Here is a 14,429-nt window from a genome sequence, read left to right on the forward strand (position 1 = left end):
TATGTTAGGATAAGTTTCATATAAATAATTTCACTAAGTTAGCTCAAGTCATTTCCCATTTAACTTTGGAAACAAATATCAGTTACGCGAAGGTTTTTATGGGTTTGCTTTAAGCAATATCTTGACGATATTCCAGCCAATTTACCTTTGTATATAGCAATGCACAGTCTCTGAAGCGCTAATTTATATTTTACTCATTCATCAATAACATCCTTCTGTTACAGTAGTTGTCACACGTATATTACCAGCTCCTTGTTGATTTAATCAGTTAAATCTGGAATTCTCTGACAATTCCTTGATACCTTTGTATCCTAGATGCGTGCATTATTGTACACCGTTTACATAGGCAGAAAAGGTTTTTACTCCCATATCAGAGTTGATAGTCACAATGCTCTTTTCATAAATTATCAAACCAATGAGTCAAGCGAACTTAGCCATATGCTTGTAATTTTGTACTAAGTTGACACTAAGATTTTGTGATACAAAGGAGATTAATGGCAAAACCTAATTATTCTCTTCAAAAGCTTTAACAACAGTAGAATATTTTTTATCATGCAACAAAGCAGATCATGTCTACAGCATCTTAGGATATATTAGCACTGGCTAGGAAAATTGCTAGTGCTGGCAGATGCTCGTTGGTGTAATAAGGTTCGAAAGAGACAATAATATCTAACGCACTGCTTATCTTACCATTATTGCCTTACTTTTTGGCAGCTCATAGTTCACTGGGTTTTAATGTTTGCGTTTTAGTGAATTCATGTGTTATTATAGCCCTGATCTTGCAGGCAAAGCTGCTCTTCTGTCAACCATTTTGCTATCATATTTTAGGGCAATAAGAATAAAAACTTGAAAAAGAACGCCGGTAAGCGGGGCGCTCAAGGATTTACCGACCTACAAAGCAGGGTGAGTTGTTGCTAAGCTCATTGTTGTAGTTGTTAATGCAATAGAATTGCGATAACCCGGTGTTTCATCTTTGATATCTAAGTATGAGGAACAAAGTTCTATATGACTCACTGATAAGGGGTCATATCAGTTGTCAAGGATGTGTGTTTGTGACTCTTTAACTGGAAATTCCACTTTGCTCTTGGTCGTTTGCATTCCGCGTGTTTGCTTGAGATCATTGCGCACATGGTTACCAGGAAGCAAGTGCGGGGACTTTGCAATGTGGATTGTTTAACAGAAGTTTTTGGAGTAAATTCTAAGGTGCCCCAATGGTTGAGTTGTTGGTTTAGTCTTTATTCTCTTTACTGTTTCAAGTTACTCAGATGTTTATTGGATACACACAGCAGTTATTTATGTACATATATACACACACACGCTTCCTTGTCACGTCGCTGGGATTCTTCCACGGTGTGTACCTCCTTGTGACATCGCTGGGATTCTTCCACGGTGTGTACCTCCTTGTGACATCGCTGGGATTCTTCCATGGTGTGTACCTCCTTGTGACATCGCTGGGATTCTTCCACGGTGTGTACCTCCTTGTGACATCGCTGGGATTCTTCCACGGTGTATTCCTCCTGATAAAAATCAATCAAGTTTTATCTTATTCTCTGATAGCAGACTATCAATACTTATCGAACCATTTTATTGACACAGAAACAATGATCAAGCATCCTGCAGAATGAATGTGTTGGCTCTGTGAAAAGATAAATGTTCCTTATAGGTTATATTCATCAGTGTGAGTAAGCGAGATGGCCACAGCCCTACCATTGCTTGAGTGCCTAATTGCTTTACAAGTTTGAATAGGGGATGAATAGAGGCTGAGAATACATGAATAGCTTTGTGGTTGTTCTGTGTGGTCTGTGTGGTCTGTGTTCTTTTATTCCTGAATTTCCACCAGTATGACTGGATAACAAATTGGTTGATCCTGTGTTGTCATCACCTATTTCATTTAGCAAGCTAATTTGGTTTGGCTTGCTATATCTATGAGATGACATATTCAGTACCCAGAACTACAGTACATAACTATCCTCATTTTTTCGATACGTCATTCTGTCGTTGTCGGCCATCTTTATAGACAACTTTTATCATTAAAACACGAAGCTTCTGCAATCAATTTTTGAAAACAACGCTTTTGTTTGCAATTTTTTGTTATAGTATTAAAACAACAACAAAAATACTATTAAATAAGAGAATTAAGATCGTTTTCTACAAATATGGCGGCTTTTTCGTGAACGAGCGCATGTGCAAACGGCTTGATGACGTCAAAAAACAACGATGGATTGTTAGAGAATGCATGAAGGAGTGTAGAGGCATTTTTGTCAGAAGACCAAGTTTCAGGTCATTTTGCGATTTGTTAAGATAAAGTTTATATATGAATATAAATTGTTGTACCAAATGAGCTATCAGGTGAAGGTGTTTCTGATCCATAAGTTAGATCTTGTTGATTAATTTTTAGTTATCCATCTCTGGCTGACACAAGAGTCCTAGTCTAGAAGGTTTTCATAAGTTTTCAGAACCTTTCAAGGATTATATAAATATCTAATAATGGTAGAAAATTGTATTTGGTATTAAAAGATGATCTATTAAATTTGGTGACATTTGGAGAAACAGTGTCTTTCTTTGCAAAATCTTAAGTTTTTTAGAATTCTAGATTTCTAATGTTTGGTAACTTTCATTCAATGATTTAGATTCAATTTAGATTTCCAACATCTCGTTGCTTTTTAATTGACTAATTCTGAGGTGTTCTAAAAAGACCAAGGCATGACCATGAATGAAGTATTGGATAACAAACAATAAGTCCTTTTCTCTTCATTTCTGTTTCAAGAAGCAATTGCGCAGTGCGCATACCTTGGAAGCATTGATTAAATTATTGCAACAAAGAATGATAGTCCTGTACCCTTGTTTTACAAATAGAAAGGAAGGTTGTGTATAGTCTTCTCTCTGACAAATTCTGTATGCTATTGTAATCTGTTTTTCAAATTCCTTCACACAACCAAATTCACGCATTGCTGCTATCCGATTAATCTGTAGCAATCTGTAAAGGAAAACTACTTTATAATACCAATGAGCACACTTTCCGGTGGGTAATTCACAGCGTTGCCATTAGTTGTTTTAGCTTCCTCCTTAGGTTACAGATCAGCCCGGGTTGTTAATGTTTTTATATTTGCATAGCAGGCTAATCATTTATCAAATTCTTAGATAAGTCAAACGGATGGTTGTGAAGTTGTGGCTACACAGGAATGGACAAGTCATGGAATACTTTTTAAAATTTACACTTTCCTTGTAAATGGTGGCTCCTGCGGTATAACTTTGGTATTTGTGGCAATTTGACAATTACTATTCAGAATAGGAAAAGTGGCCACTTGTGGTACTGCGTAACAGCATAATACACAATTTAACATCTCGTATCAAATTTGTTTTGAGACAAGTTTAAGCAGTTTGACGGCTGCTAGCTAATACAGGCATACAACTACATTTCTATGAATTACATTATCGATTGAATAAAATTACTATAATGTAACTGGCTAATCAGTTTTCCATCAAACCTGCAACTCCATACTGTGTGTGGAATACTTGACTAGGTCGAGATGCTGAGAACTAATTTTTAGACTAGCAATGAAAATCAAGTGAATGGTTATTTAACTATAACTTGATAAGTTGATGGTGTCCAATGCAGGCGTTTGAAGGTAACAAGTTTTTGAGTGAATTGCGGGTTACTGATTGGCAGCAGTTTTGATTTCACCTGCGAGATGATAAAATTAAAATAACGTTAATGATATTGCCAGACAGATAATTAGGTAAATAAAGTTATCGTTTTGAGAGTTTTAAAACTAAAGCATTTCGTTAACAAATTTATGGCGAACTAGAAGGGACAGAGCGCACATCTGCTCTAGCCTCTCGTCGTCGCTAGCCAGTTCTTAGTGAAGAAGAAGTTGTCCCTTCCTTTTAGTCCAGCTGACGTAATGTGTATTTTTACAGTTTTTGAGCAACCTGGAAAAGCAGCGAGAAATGTTCTTTGTGATACGACTCAAGAATGAGCCATACACAACAGGAAATGAGCTCACGCAAGAGAATAAAATAGTCGATCCAGATCCTCTTGTCAGTTCCGACCTTATGGATGCTCGTGACAGCTTCTTGACTATGTGTCGGGAGAAGCATTGGGAGTTCTCCAGTCTCCGACGAGCTGCCTACAGGTGTGTACGCTGTGTGTATAGTTCTAATCCTGGTTCACGCTCAAAGTTCTTTAATCTCACTTAATATGTGTTCTCATTGATGCCTTCTGGAAGTTGTGTTCAAATACTCTTATGTGGGATTTCTCATATGATTATCTAATCTATACTCCATCACTAACAAGATTCACACAGGTGAAGGCTGTAATAACATTTGGCTATTCATAGTGGTTTTTGTTCATAAGGAGATCTCACTATATTTTTGGCATCTTCAAGAATGTTGATTGGGCAGGGACATTCCTTTAGTAAGTATTTCCTCAATAAAATGTCTACATCATCGGTTATGTATTGGAATTATTTGGCAGTCATTTTAATTCAGAAAATATACCAAACTCTGTCTGCGTAGACTCTGTCTGCGTAGACTCTGTCTGCGTAGACTCTGTCTGCGTAGACTCTGTCTGCGTAGACTCTGTCTGCGTAGACTCTGTCTGCGTAGACTCTGTCTGCGTAGACTCTGTCTGCGTAGACTCTGTCTGCGTAGACTCTGTCTGCGTAGACTCTGTCTGCGTAGACGCTGTCTGCGTAGACGCTGTCTGTCGCTATCAAAATTTAAGTTAGTCAAAAATGTTGACTCACTAATCTTCTAGATCATATCGCTTGACAAGCATAGAGATGCCTATTCATAGAGATACCTATTACATAGATATACCTATTCATAGAGGTACCTATTATATTTGTGCATGGCTTAAGTCTCACTTGTTTCCTGTTGGTATTGCATTCAACAGCATTTGAAGTAGTGCTGGGCACAAGTAGTAAAACTTGTTGAACTCGCGGGTTTATCTTCTCTTGAGTCTCGGGTAATAAAAATTTTGAGCATTTCGATCTTGCCGGTTCGGGTTTTGACTTGCGAGTTCGGGTTTTCGTACACGAATCGGTCGAGTAGAGTGGACAAAAACTCAGTCTATTGCTTGTTCTGCGCTCTAAGCACTGATTAACAATCCCGCCTGTTAACGCTGCGAGCGCGAATATCGGTCGATAGAAAATAGTAAAAAATAATAAATAAATTGAATAGACTTATACTTTTAAGATATATTTGATGTTTAAAAATTTTAGACATATAACCCGTATTAACAAACTTGGTACTCGCAAAACCTGTTGGCCAAGAAGTACTCGTGCCCAGCACTAATTTGAAGTGAATGCGGCTGTGCAGGGTATGTGGTAAATGAGGGGGTATGTGGTTGGCTTACACAGTGTGGAGTACTCAATCATGGGCCTCTTAAAATGACACAAGCTTTTTCACAGTGGATAAGCATGCGCCTGTTAATGCTTCATTGCAGCAACTGGCTTTAGGTATATATGCTGCTATATCATATTGTTTGCAGCACACCAAATGCATTTGGTACACTCATGGGTCATCCTCTAATTAGTGTTGTTATCGTGTTGATTGTATATGGTTGAAACTGACAAAGAGGGTCACTCTAGGTTTGTAGGTATGCATAGGAATAAACAAATACCAGTAAGGGGTAGATATACAGGTACCGTGGTATGTTTGGTACACCTGAGTGTGGCATCGATTCTCACATAGTTGGATGCAGCAGGTTGCTGTTTGTTTGTACTACTTTCTTATCATGTTCACCGATTCTGTTGGTATTGAACATTGGTAGGTTGCTTAAGCTTTAGAGTTTAGAAGATTCTTTTTTGGGTAAAAGTAAAACAAATTTAAGGATTATTGAAAATAATTGTCGGTGCGTGGCCACTTTGGCCAGTATGCAGCCAATGCTGGTATCGTCCAAAATTACTGCAAGTTTGTGTGAAGTCCTTTGAAGATAATACTAACATATTCGCTTGTGCTACCATTCGTGCATGGCATACACCACCTTCCAATCATCTCTTTGCAAAAACATCAATTTTGACCCTCGATAAGCCACATTGTTGAGCCAGGTGCTTATGCAAAAACTGGCAGTCTGCCTCAAGGCGCTATTATATAACCATCACTGATAGATAGAATGTTTTCTGTTTGCCAAATAGCATGGGCCTGCCTGATGGAAACTCGTAACCTCCAGTTGACATAGACCACATTATATAAGTATTGATAGTGGTTGCAGCATTAACATTCACACACGCTGCTGGTTGTCAGGTGCATGTGCACTAAACAAGGAACTCAGTTTTCCTCAGGCTGATAGCGATGAGGAAGTTTTGCAACTTTGGCAAGCTGTCAAGTGTGACATTCTGAGGGTGCTTCAAAATGTTGAGTGCCCTGTGTGGAGTTAATGGTTTCATTTGAATCTCTGATTTTGCTTTGATCAAAGGATGTGCTTGAAGTGTTTATCAGGCGTGGAAGTATCTGTGTCAGTTTTATTACTGTAGTTGTGTATTGCCTGCATTCATGATGATACGCGCGCACATGCACACACAAATGTAGTCTCCTTTTACACAGCTGTCATAGCAATTACTATGTTTTTTGCTTCGAATGGGTTTGGAGTGTCTTCCTTTTCAAATCATAGAAACAGTAAAATTGGAACGTGTCGATAGAAATGCTCACTGTTGATGGGTCCGAATTGATAGGCCTAATACTCAGCTAAGCTCTCCCCCGTAAAGGTAAAAAAGGTTCAGCGCGTTCCAGCCCAGAACCACTCTTGTAGCAGTAGGGTTGTTGCTACACAAACATTCTACTTCTACTTACAGCTGTTTCTGCTAAACTTGTTGCTTTTGCATGAACATTTACGGGTCAAGGATGGGTTGTAAGTACGAGGATGACAAAATAACTTCCCTTGTATTGTTTTGAGGGAAACATCATTAATCTTGAAAAGGTCTATAAAACTCGGAATCATTGCATTGCAAATTCAATTGAATTGTTTAGATGATTGTGAGACAAGATTTTATTTTCTCTTTACTGAATACGGTGTAGGGGTCGTGTAGGGGTCGCACTATGACTTTACTAAACAGTGTGTTCAATCCTGTAAATATATGTCTTTATCTTTTGCTATTGGGTTGTTATAATCAACATTTCTATTGAAAACTTTTTCTTATTAAAATTTGAATGTTTTTTTTGTTCAGGTGGCCAGAATTAATAGCTTGTCTCCTAATCTCCTTTTCCTATATAAACGCAAGATGTCTAGTATTTAAATAACGTCTCATAGATGGGCATTGACAGTGGAAACTATGCAAAGCATTTTAGTCTAGCAACGCAAAGCTAAAAAAATTTTGCAATAGATCACTTCTGCACTAGTTCACTTCACTAGTTCACTTCTGCACTACTAGTTAACCATTTCTTATCTGTAACAGCAATCAGATTACTACATCATTTAACAAGCCTTGTTACAGCAGAAAATTTACTGAAGACATGGCACAAAGACATTCTTACATTAAATGTTTTGAAAAAATATTTTTTAATCATGTATTTGAGTCAATACAAATATTTCAGTGATTATGAGATTATTGAGTCGTAACATGAAAGGCTGCTAGAGCGTTTGTTGTCCCAAGTGGGTCACCTTTTTATCTACAGCTTGGAAAAAGTCGAATTGTCTTATTATCACCAGTCTCGAATCTTACATGCCGAAATTGATTGAGGAGTGCAATGCATTCCTGAAGCAATTTCCTATTGAAAGCTATTGCAGTTAGGTATGATAAAAATGGCCATGCTTAGCTCAACGCAAATATATTGAAGCATCGTTTTAACGTTGCTGTTCTTTCTTTAAAAATAGTAAGGCCTTCTCATGAATCCCTAGTTAGCGAGTTGCTTACCTTTAGACTCTAGAAGCATTACTGCGCTGTTCTAGAGAGCCCTTTGCAAATGCCGGTAATGCTAGTCTTTTCATTTTGTGTGATTCTCATCCCATTGACGAGGAAGTAATGTGAACTTTTTAGCTCACTTATCCAAAGGTCTCCTTTTTGCACGCTTATTGGTCAGCTCCGACGCTATGTTGTGATTTGATAAGCTGAAACTTTTTGCTTGAATGCTTCCTGTTGTATTTACATGGAAATTCCAGCTCTGAAAATCTGGAAAATCCAAACATGAAAATACTGGAAGAAAATTTTTGTTTTCTGAACAGTCAACAATTTATGGTTTTTTAATATATGTTGCTGTGAAATAGCCCATTGCTGAGTTTGTGAAGTTTCTTTGTCTTTTTTTTCATTTTGTTTTGTGTGCAATTTTCTAGCTTATTAGAGCGAGTGTATTTTAAAGGATTTTCAATTCTGTGTCCTTATTGCTATGCATCACTGTGTCTAAGTTCCTTGTTGGTTTACTATAAAAGCTACATAGATTATTTCCTCATAGGACTTCTACTATCAGCTGAGCAACATGGAGGACATCCCCGAGTGCTTGGAGGAGATTTTTAATGAGCGGTAGCTTATATTCACTGCCTCTGATAAATCTTTGTAGCCTTTTTCCCAACTATGCAGTCTTCATTGCTAATCATGAATCGATCATGAATCATGATCTCGAAAGTATTTTCGGTTCATAGTTAAGGCTCTGTAATTTTTTATAAATAATTATTTCTAGAATAAATTTTACTAAATTTTTTAAAATTTCGACGTCAAAAACATACGATTGTTTTCTTGCTAATTTCACTAGTATTTCTCAATGGCGATTACGAAGAATTGAAAATATCCTTGTGTTTATTTTGATTACTTTGACGATGTTCTCCATGCTGGAGATACAATCACTGTAAGGATTATGATCATACCTTTGTGTTGTATTGAATACCATCTGTTGTAGTACTATGGCATTCCTTCATGAGATACACACGACGAGCAAAGATGGATTTGTCTACACTTGCAATTCCTGTAAAAATCAAGTTGAAACCCGTTTCCATTGCGTTACTTGTGATGTGAGTATGACCATTGTCGAATTTGCTCAGTTATACATTTTGATCTCTTTGATATTTGTTCACTGCTCTATTTATAATTTTTTCATCTTGAAAGTCTATTTTGTATTCAATGCTTTTAATCCTGCACAGCAAAGGAGTGACCATTTTTAATTCTGCACAGGAAAGAGTCTCTTGGTACTGAAAACTTTTTAGCAAAATAACCAAAATAAAGGTTGTCCAGAAACTTCTAGTACCAGCTGTTTATCGTGTAATTTCTAAGCCTTCAAACCGCTGTTTTGCTAATCTATAGATGCAAAATATTTTCAGATTCATAACGATAGGCACTAAATACTGTGCGAAAGGTTTAACCAAAAACTCAAGACAGCATAATTTTTTTGCTTTTTGATAACGATTAGCTCAGTTACCTTCATTTACAATATATTTTTCCATTGAAAAGGCTTGACTTGAGTGATATCTGAGCATGGGGTTCCTAGCATGGTCAATCATCAAGCAATCTCTACTGCAAACATTTATTGAAGTTGTCTTATTTTTGTAATGCATATCAACAGGCAGCCTCAAGGATGTTTAAATCATTATTAATTTCCAAAAGTGCTTCCATTCAACTATAAGCTGACAAAATAACGAAGTGTTTATTTCTGTCTAAACATTTATATTTTTACTCTAGGACTACGACCTCTGCGTGCCATGTTATAATAAGTTGGGCCACGACCACAGGATGGAGAAGCTAGGCTTAGATATAGAGGGTGGAGAGTCAGTTGATTCCAAGCTATCACCCGATGAGGCAAGAAAGCTCAGTCTACAGAGGTATGTATTTGGATAAACAATTCCATATTTCTATTTACAGTGGTTAAACTGAAATTGTCATATGCTTAGGTCGTCTATTTCATTGTTTATAGCATCGTACTAACTGCCGATCTGTAGTCTAATCTTTCTTTATATGAAAATGTGACATGCTTAAAATATTTTATGTCGGTGAACGCTCTTTGTAGGTGCATAGATTCCTTACAGCACGCATCACAATGTAAGGATGCCAATTGCAAGCAGTCAGTGTGTGAAAAGATGAAACGTGTTGTGTCACACACCAAGATGTGTAAGGTATGTCCTTCAAGTTTCCAGACTCTCACGCTTGTTTTCTTATCGCACGATTACAGCTAAAATATTTGCTTAGTAGAGAGTTCAATTTTCTATATATGTAAACAAACAGCCTTTGATAGGAATGTCGTTTACCCTCATATCTTCTGAACAAAAACTAAGATCAACTAGTCTCAAAGTTTTATAGAGTCACTCTTCTTAAAATGCTTGATTAAATGATTAGCAACCTTAAAACTGATACAATTTAATATGAAAAATCTTATTGATAAAACCAAATGATTAACAAGGAGTGAGCTTATGTTGGTATTCAACCATCTTTTCGACATTTACTGAAACAATACTCTTGGCTGCAATTTATTAATTGATAAATCTTTTGGTTGCAGCGAAAGACAACTGGTGGCTGTCCAATATGCAAGCAGTTGATTGCCCTCTGCTGTTATCACGCCAAAATCTGCAAGGAGGCCATGTGCTCTGTACCATTCTGTTCCAACATCAAGTCAAGGCTGGAGCTACAGAAAGCAAATCAGCGAATTCAAGGGGAACGACAGTTGAAGCGGCGCGTCGCTCAGCAGCTTGGAGGCATCGGCATGACTGTCACACCTGCCACACGCATAGTTGGACAAGGAATCGCGGCTCACAACAGTACGTTTGCCAGTTTATCACTACCTTTCTCTCCACTTATGGCTGCCATGTTTTTGCTAGAGTTTGCTATGTTTTATTACAAGGCTTTTGTCTGGCAGCCATATTGTCATGCGTATCATACTCACATCTGCAGACTTAGTTTGGAAATGGCTAACTTTGTTGATTTGTAAAAATGCTGAACTAGGAAAACTGTTTGCTCATGGTTGTATGTGTCTAAAGGCTTTCAGAGATTTGATAAGTTTGGTATATGATAATGATTGTAATGTTTTGTTTTTGTTTGTTTTTTCTAGCCATAGCAAGATCCGCATCTCAATCTGTCCAGCCATACAGCACGGCTGCGACGAGTCTTCTAGCACAGGCGCCACAGGTGGCAGGTTCCTATCCGCGTGCTGCCTCTCAGCTTTCTCAGCCTCTCCACCAAAGGCTCAACGTGCAACAGAGAGTTGTGGTGAGTTGTCTACCCTTTGCTAATAATAGTGATAATATCACCATCTCAACCCTGTGTCCTGCAACTTAGTCGTATGTCAATATAGGTTTTCACGTGACATTTTCTGAGTTCACGCTGCGGAGCGTTCTCAATTCCTCATCTCTTAACACGCATTTTTCTCTATTGCCATAACTATTGCAGTTTCATTATTAGTTGAAATGTTTTAGATAGGATACACTGGCTCCTCGTTTATTAGTGGAATGTATGTTTTGTAGCTGACTAATCAGCAGCGAGTTCAGCAGATGCAGCCACACAACCAATCACAGCAATTGATGCATCCACTCCAACGACAACAGCCAATGGGAGACTCTGGTGAGTATGCTGATGGTGATTTCTTATTCCATGTTCTTTTAGGCAAAGCTGTTTTGTCCTTGTCTCTTGATCTTCCTGTTCCTTAATTTCATTCCATACAGGCCTATTATCTTCTCAATCGAATATGGCAAAAGCTAAACAGTTTCTACATTTGCAACAACCATACACGAAATATTACTATTTTTCTGAGCTCTGACCCACTGACCAAAGCATACTTCCACCAATGAATACAGCTGTTGACGACAATTGTAATAGTTGCTATGATTTGCCGCTTCTTTTGTCACCCATCATAGTTTTGCTTAGTTGACATGACTAGAAATATCGCCTCTGTCATTTTAGTTTTGCCTCAGCCTATCATACTGAACCAAGGCACGCAGAATGTGCAGGTTGTTCACCCTCAAAAACGGCAGCAGCCACAGGCTGAGAGTCAGCCTCAACTGATGCAGCCGCAGATGCCGCAAACTACCGCCACAGCCCAATCAGAGGAAGCGAAACACGCTACAAAAATAAAAGTGCAGCAGATCATTGCAGCTCTGAAGAATGGGAACCGAACTCCTGAGGAAAAGCAGAAGCTAATTATGCTGCTTAAAGTAGGTGTTCTCTAGCATTTCCTTTCCTATAGGAATTTTAGTTGACCCACTATGTAATGTACATTTCACAGACGGTGAGATGACTGCGTCCCTGAGGAATAGTAACAAATTCTATTCTATATCTTGTGTTTTTCAGAGTTTAACAAAAGTTTGAAAGATAGTCTTTAAATGTCACACCTATTTGATTTAAATACTGATAACATAACAGTTTCGTTTATTTATACTTGAATCCTATCAAGGTTTGCATCCTATCAGGATAACTACATTTGCGAAAAAGGACTTTTTTTCATTCTATCAGCTATACTCGAACCTCCGTATTTGACCATTCCAAAAAAGATGTTCAAAAAGTGATTTGTTTGAAAATTGTAACTATTTTTCACCTTGAAATAATGGAAATAATTTTGATCCATTTAAAGTTTAAAAAACAACTTGTTGAAGTGTTTTTCACTATTTTCACCATAAACTGTGTACACATGTAGTATCAGGTAGCATGTTAAATACGTTGGTCATCTCATAAAACTCCTATTGATAGGCTAGGGTGAGGAATTTACTGTTCCGTACTGGTGTATCTGTACCGCTGTAATTGTACCGCTGTAATTGTACCGCTGTATTTGTACCAGTGTATCTGTACCGCTGCATTTGTACCGCTGTATTTGTACCGGTGTATCTGTACCGCTGTATTTGTACCGGTGTATCTGTACCGCTGTATTTGTACCGGTGTATCTGTCCCGCTGTATTTGTACCAACTCTTACTCCCGTTTCATTTACTCAGCCTCGTGTACTGTGTGCCCTACTGTGTCTCGTGTCGTATACCAGATGAGGTAAGTTGGCGCTGAACCCAGAGCAATTGAAAAAGCTATTACTGTCAAAACGAATGTCACAGCATATAAGGCATCCTTTATAGTTCACCCTCTGCAACAAAATTAATTACATGTTTTTACATCTTTAGAAAAACCCAGCTCTAATGCAGATGTTTCAAAGACAAAAGAAAGCAGCGGCTCCTGGCCTGTCTCCACACACTGTTCCTAGTACGAGTCTCCTTACAAGGGTGCCTTCCCAGTCACCTTCCGCTTCAAGCCTGATGCAGCAACAGTTACTGTCACCGCACAATAGCGGGCCTAGCGACAGCGCATTCATCTCGTCTCACGATACTGATCCGAACGCTCAGGAGGAGCTGTCAAGATTTGTGGACAACTTGTAGTTGGTTCTGAAGATATTGCAGAGATGTAGATGGCTGATTATTGGATGACTACCATTCGTCTTCTTTGTAATTATCTCTTGCACCTATTTGAACGCCAACATTTGACCAATGGACAACAGCTAAGCAGCTACCCTTTGTATAGCAATTGAAACAAATGACCTTTTTCTTATGTAATTATAACTACCTTTCACAGTTTAGGTGTGCTATTTTGATTCGTGCACCGCTGACTTTGACATGGTGTATATTAGTGTCATATTAGAAAAGTAGTTATTAGTGGACTTCTGGGTCTGCCCACCTATTTAAATATAGCAATGCTCTGTTAAATGTTTCTATATATTTTGTTAATTTTCTCAAACCAATGCTCTCTATTCTGTATTTTGTCATTCGAACATTTACCATAGACTGGCGCGTGTCATTTGGAGTAGTAACTCCTTCTTAAATTCGCTCAATGTTATGTTCTCTTTCATTTGAGAATCCCGCCAAATATACCATCTGCTGGATTTACTTGTCTGCACTTGTCATATCTTAATACTTACATAGCTCTAATGTTGTTTAATCTTACATAGCTCTAGCCACTAATGTTGGTGGCTAGTAGGTGCCATAGTGCTCCTATCTACCTGTAGAGAGCTGTCAAAAATGTAGGAGTACCTGCAGAAATTCCCTTTGTTAAAAAGATGATCTCATCATTCTCATCACAAGTACCGTGTATAGTCTTTTCAAGTGTTTTATTGCCTACAAGAACTATTGACTGGTTTTTGAAAGCTATCAATACCATTCATGAGTAACCACAATGCATTCACGAAACTAACTACATCTTAGTAAATTATTGGAAATTCTATAACCCAGGGTTGATACTCTGAAAAAACACCCACCTGGTGAGGCCCAGACTTGGATATTGTACCCCCCCAATCACCTGGTTGGTTAATTTGAAACACACCCCCTAAACACTGGGAGCCCCCTAGGGGGTGCCCAGGTTCCACGTCTCACCAAACATCCAATAGGATTCAGAAGCTATAAAAATAATTTCCACTAGGCTTATAACATATGTATACACTATGTATCTAGGGGAACGCCTAATCAGGCCAATCAATGAAATAAATTGTTCAGCAAAATTTAGTAAATTTATTTTGGTCCCCCCTAAAGTAGCAAACTCACTGACAC

At 38.0% G+C, this 14,429-nt stretch overlaps 1 protein-coding gene across 1 annotated transcript in view; it reads left to right on the forward strand.

Annotated features, from left to right (window-relative positions):
• The window catches only part of LOC137402874 (histone acetyltransferase p300-like), a 58,667-nt gene extending 44,895 nt beyond the window's left edge, over positions 1-13,772 (forward strand). Inside the window, exons 23-32 of the mRNA XM_068089381.1 lie at positions 829-903; positions 3,922-4,136; positions 8,833-8,944; positions 9,609-9,748; positions 9,934-10,039; positions 10,420-10,678; positions 10,969-11,126; positions 11,381-11,477; positions 11,817-12,067; positions 13,017-13,772. Coding sequence (XP_067945482.1) covers positions 829-903; positions 3,922-4,136; positions 8,833-8,944; positions 9,609-9,748; positions 9,934-10,039; positions 10,420-10,678; positions 10,969-11,126; positions 11,381-11,477; positions 11,817-12,067; positions 13,017-13,268 — 1,665 coding nt within the window. The 3' untranslated portion in view covers positions 13,269-13,772. The remainder of the gene's footprint in view (positions 1-828; positions 904-3,921; positions 4,137-8,832; positions 8,945-9,608; positions 9,749-9,933; positions 10,040-10,419; positions 10,679-10,968; positions 11,127-11,380; positions 11,478-11,816; positions 12,068-13,016) is intronic.
• Positions 13,773-14,429: the final 657 nt, after the last annotated feature.

Source organism: Watersipora subatra, chromosome 8 (genome assembly GCF_963576615.1).
Source record: "Watersipora subatra chromosome 8, tzWatSuba1.1, whole genome shotgun sequence".
Classification (NCBI taxonomy): Eukaryota; Metazoa; Bryozoa; class Gymnolaemata; order Cheilostomatida; family Watersiporidae; genus Watersipora; species Watersipora subatra.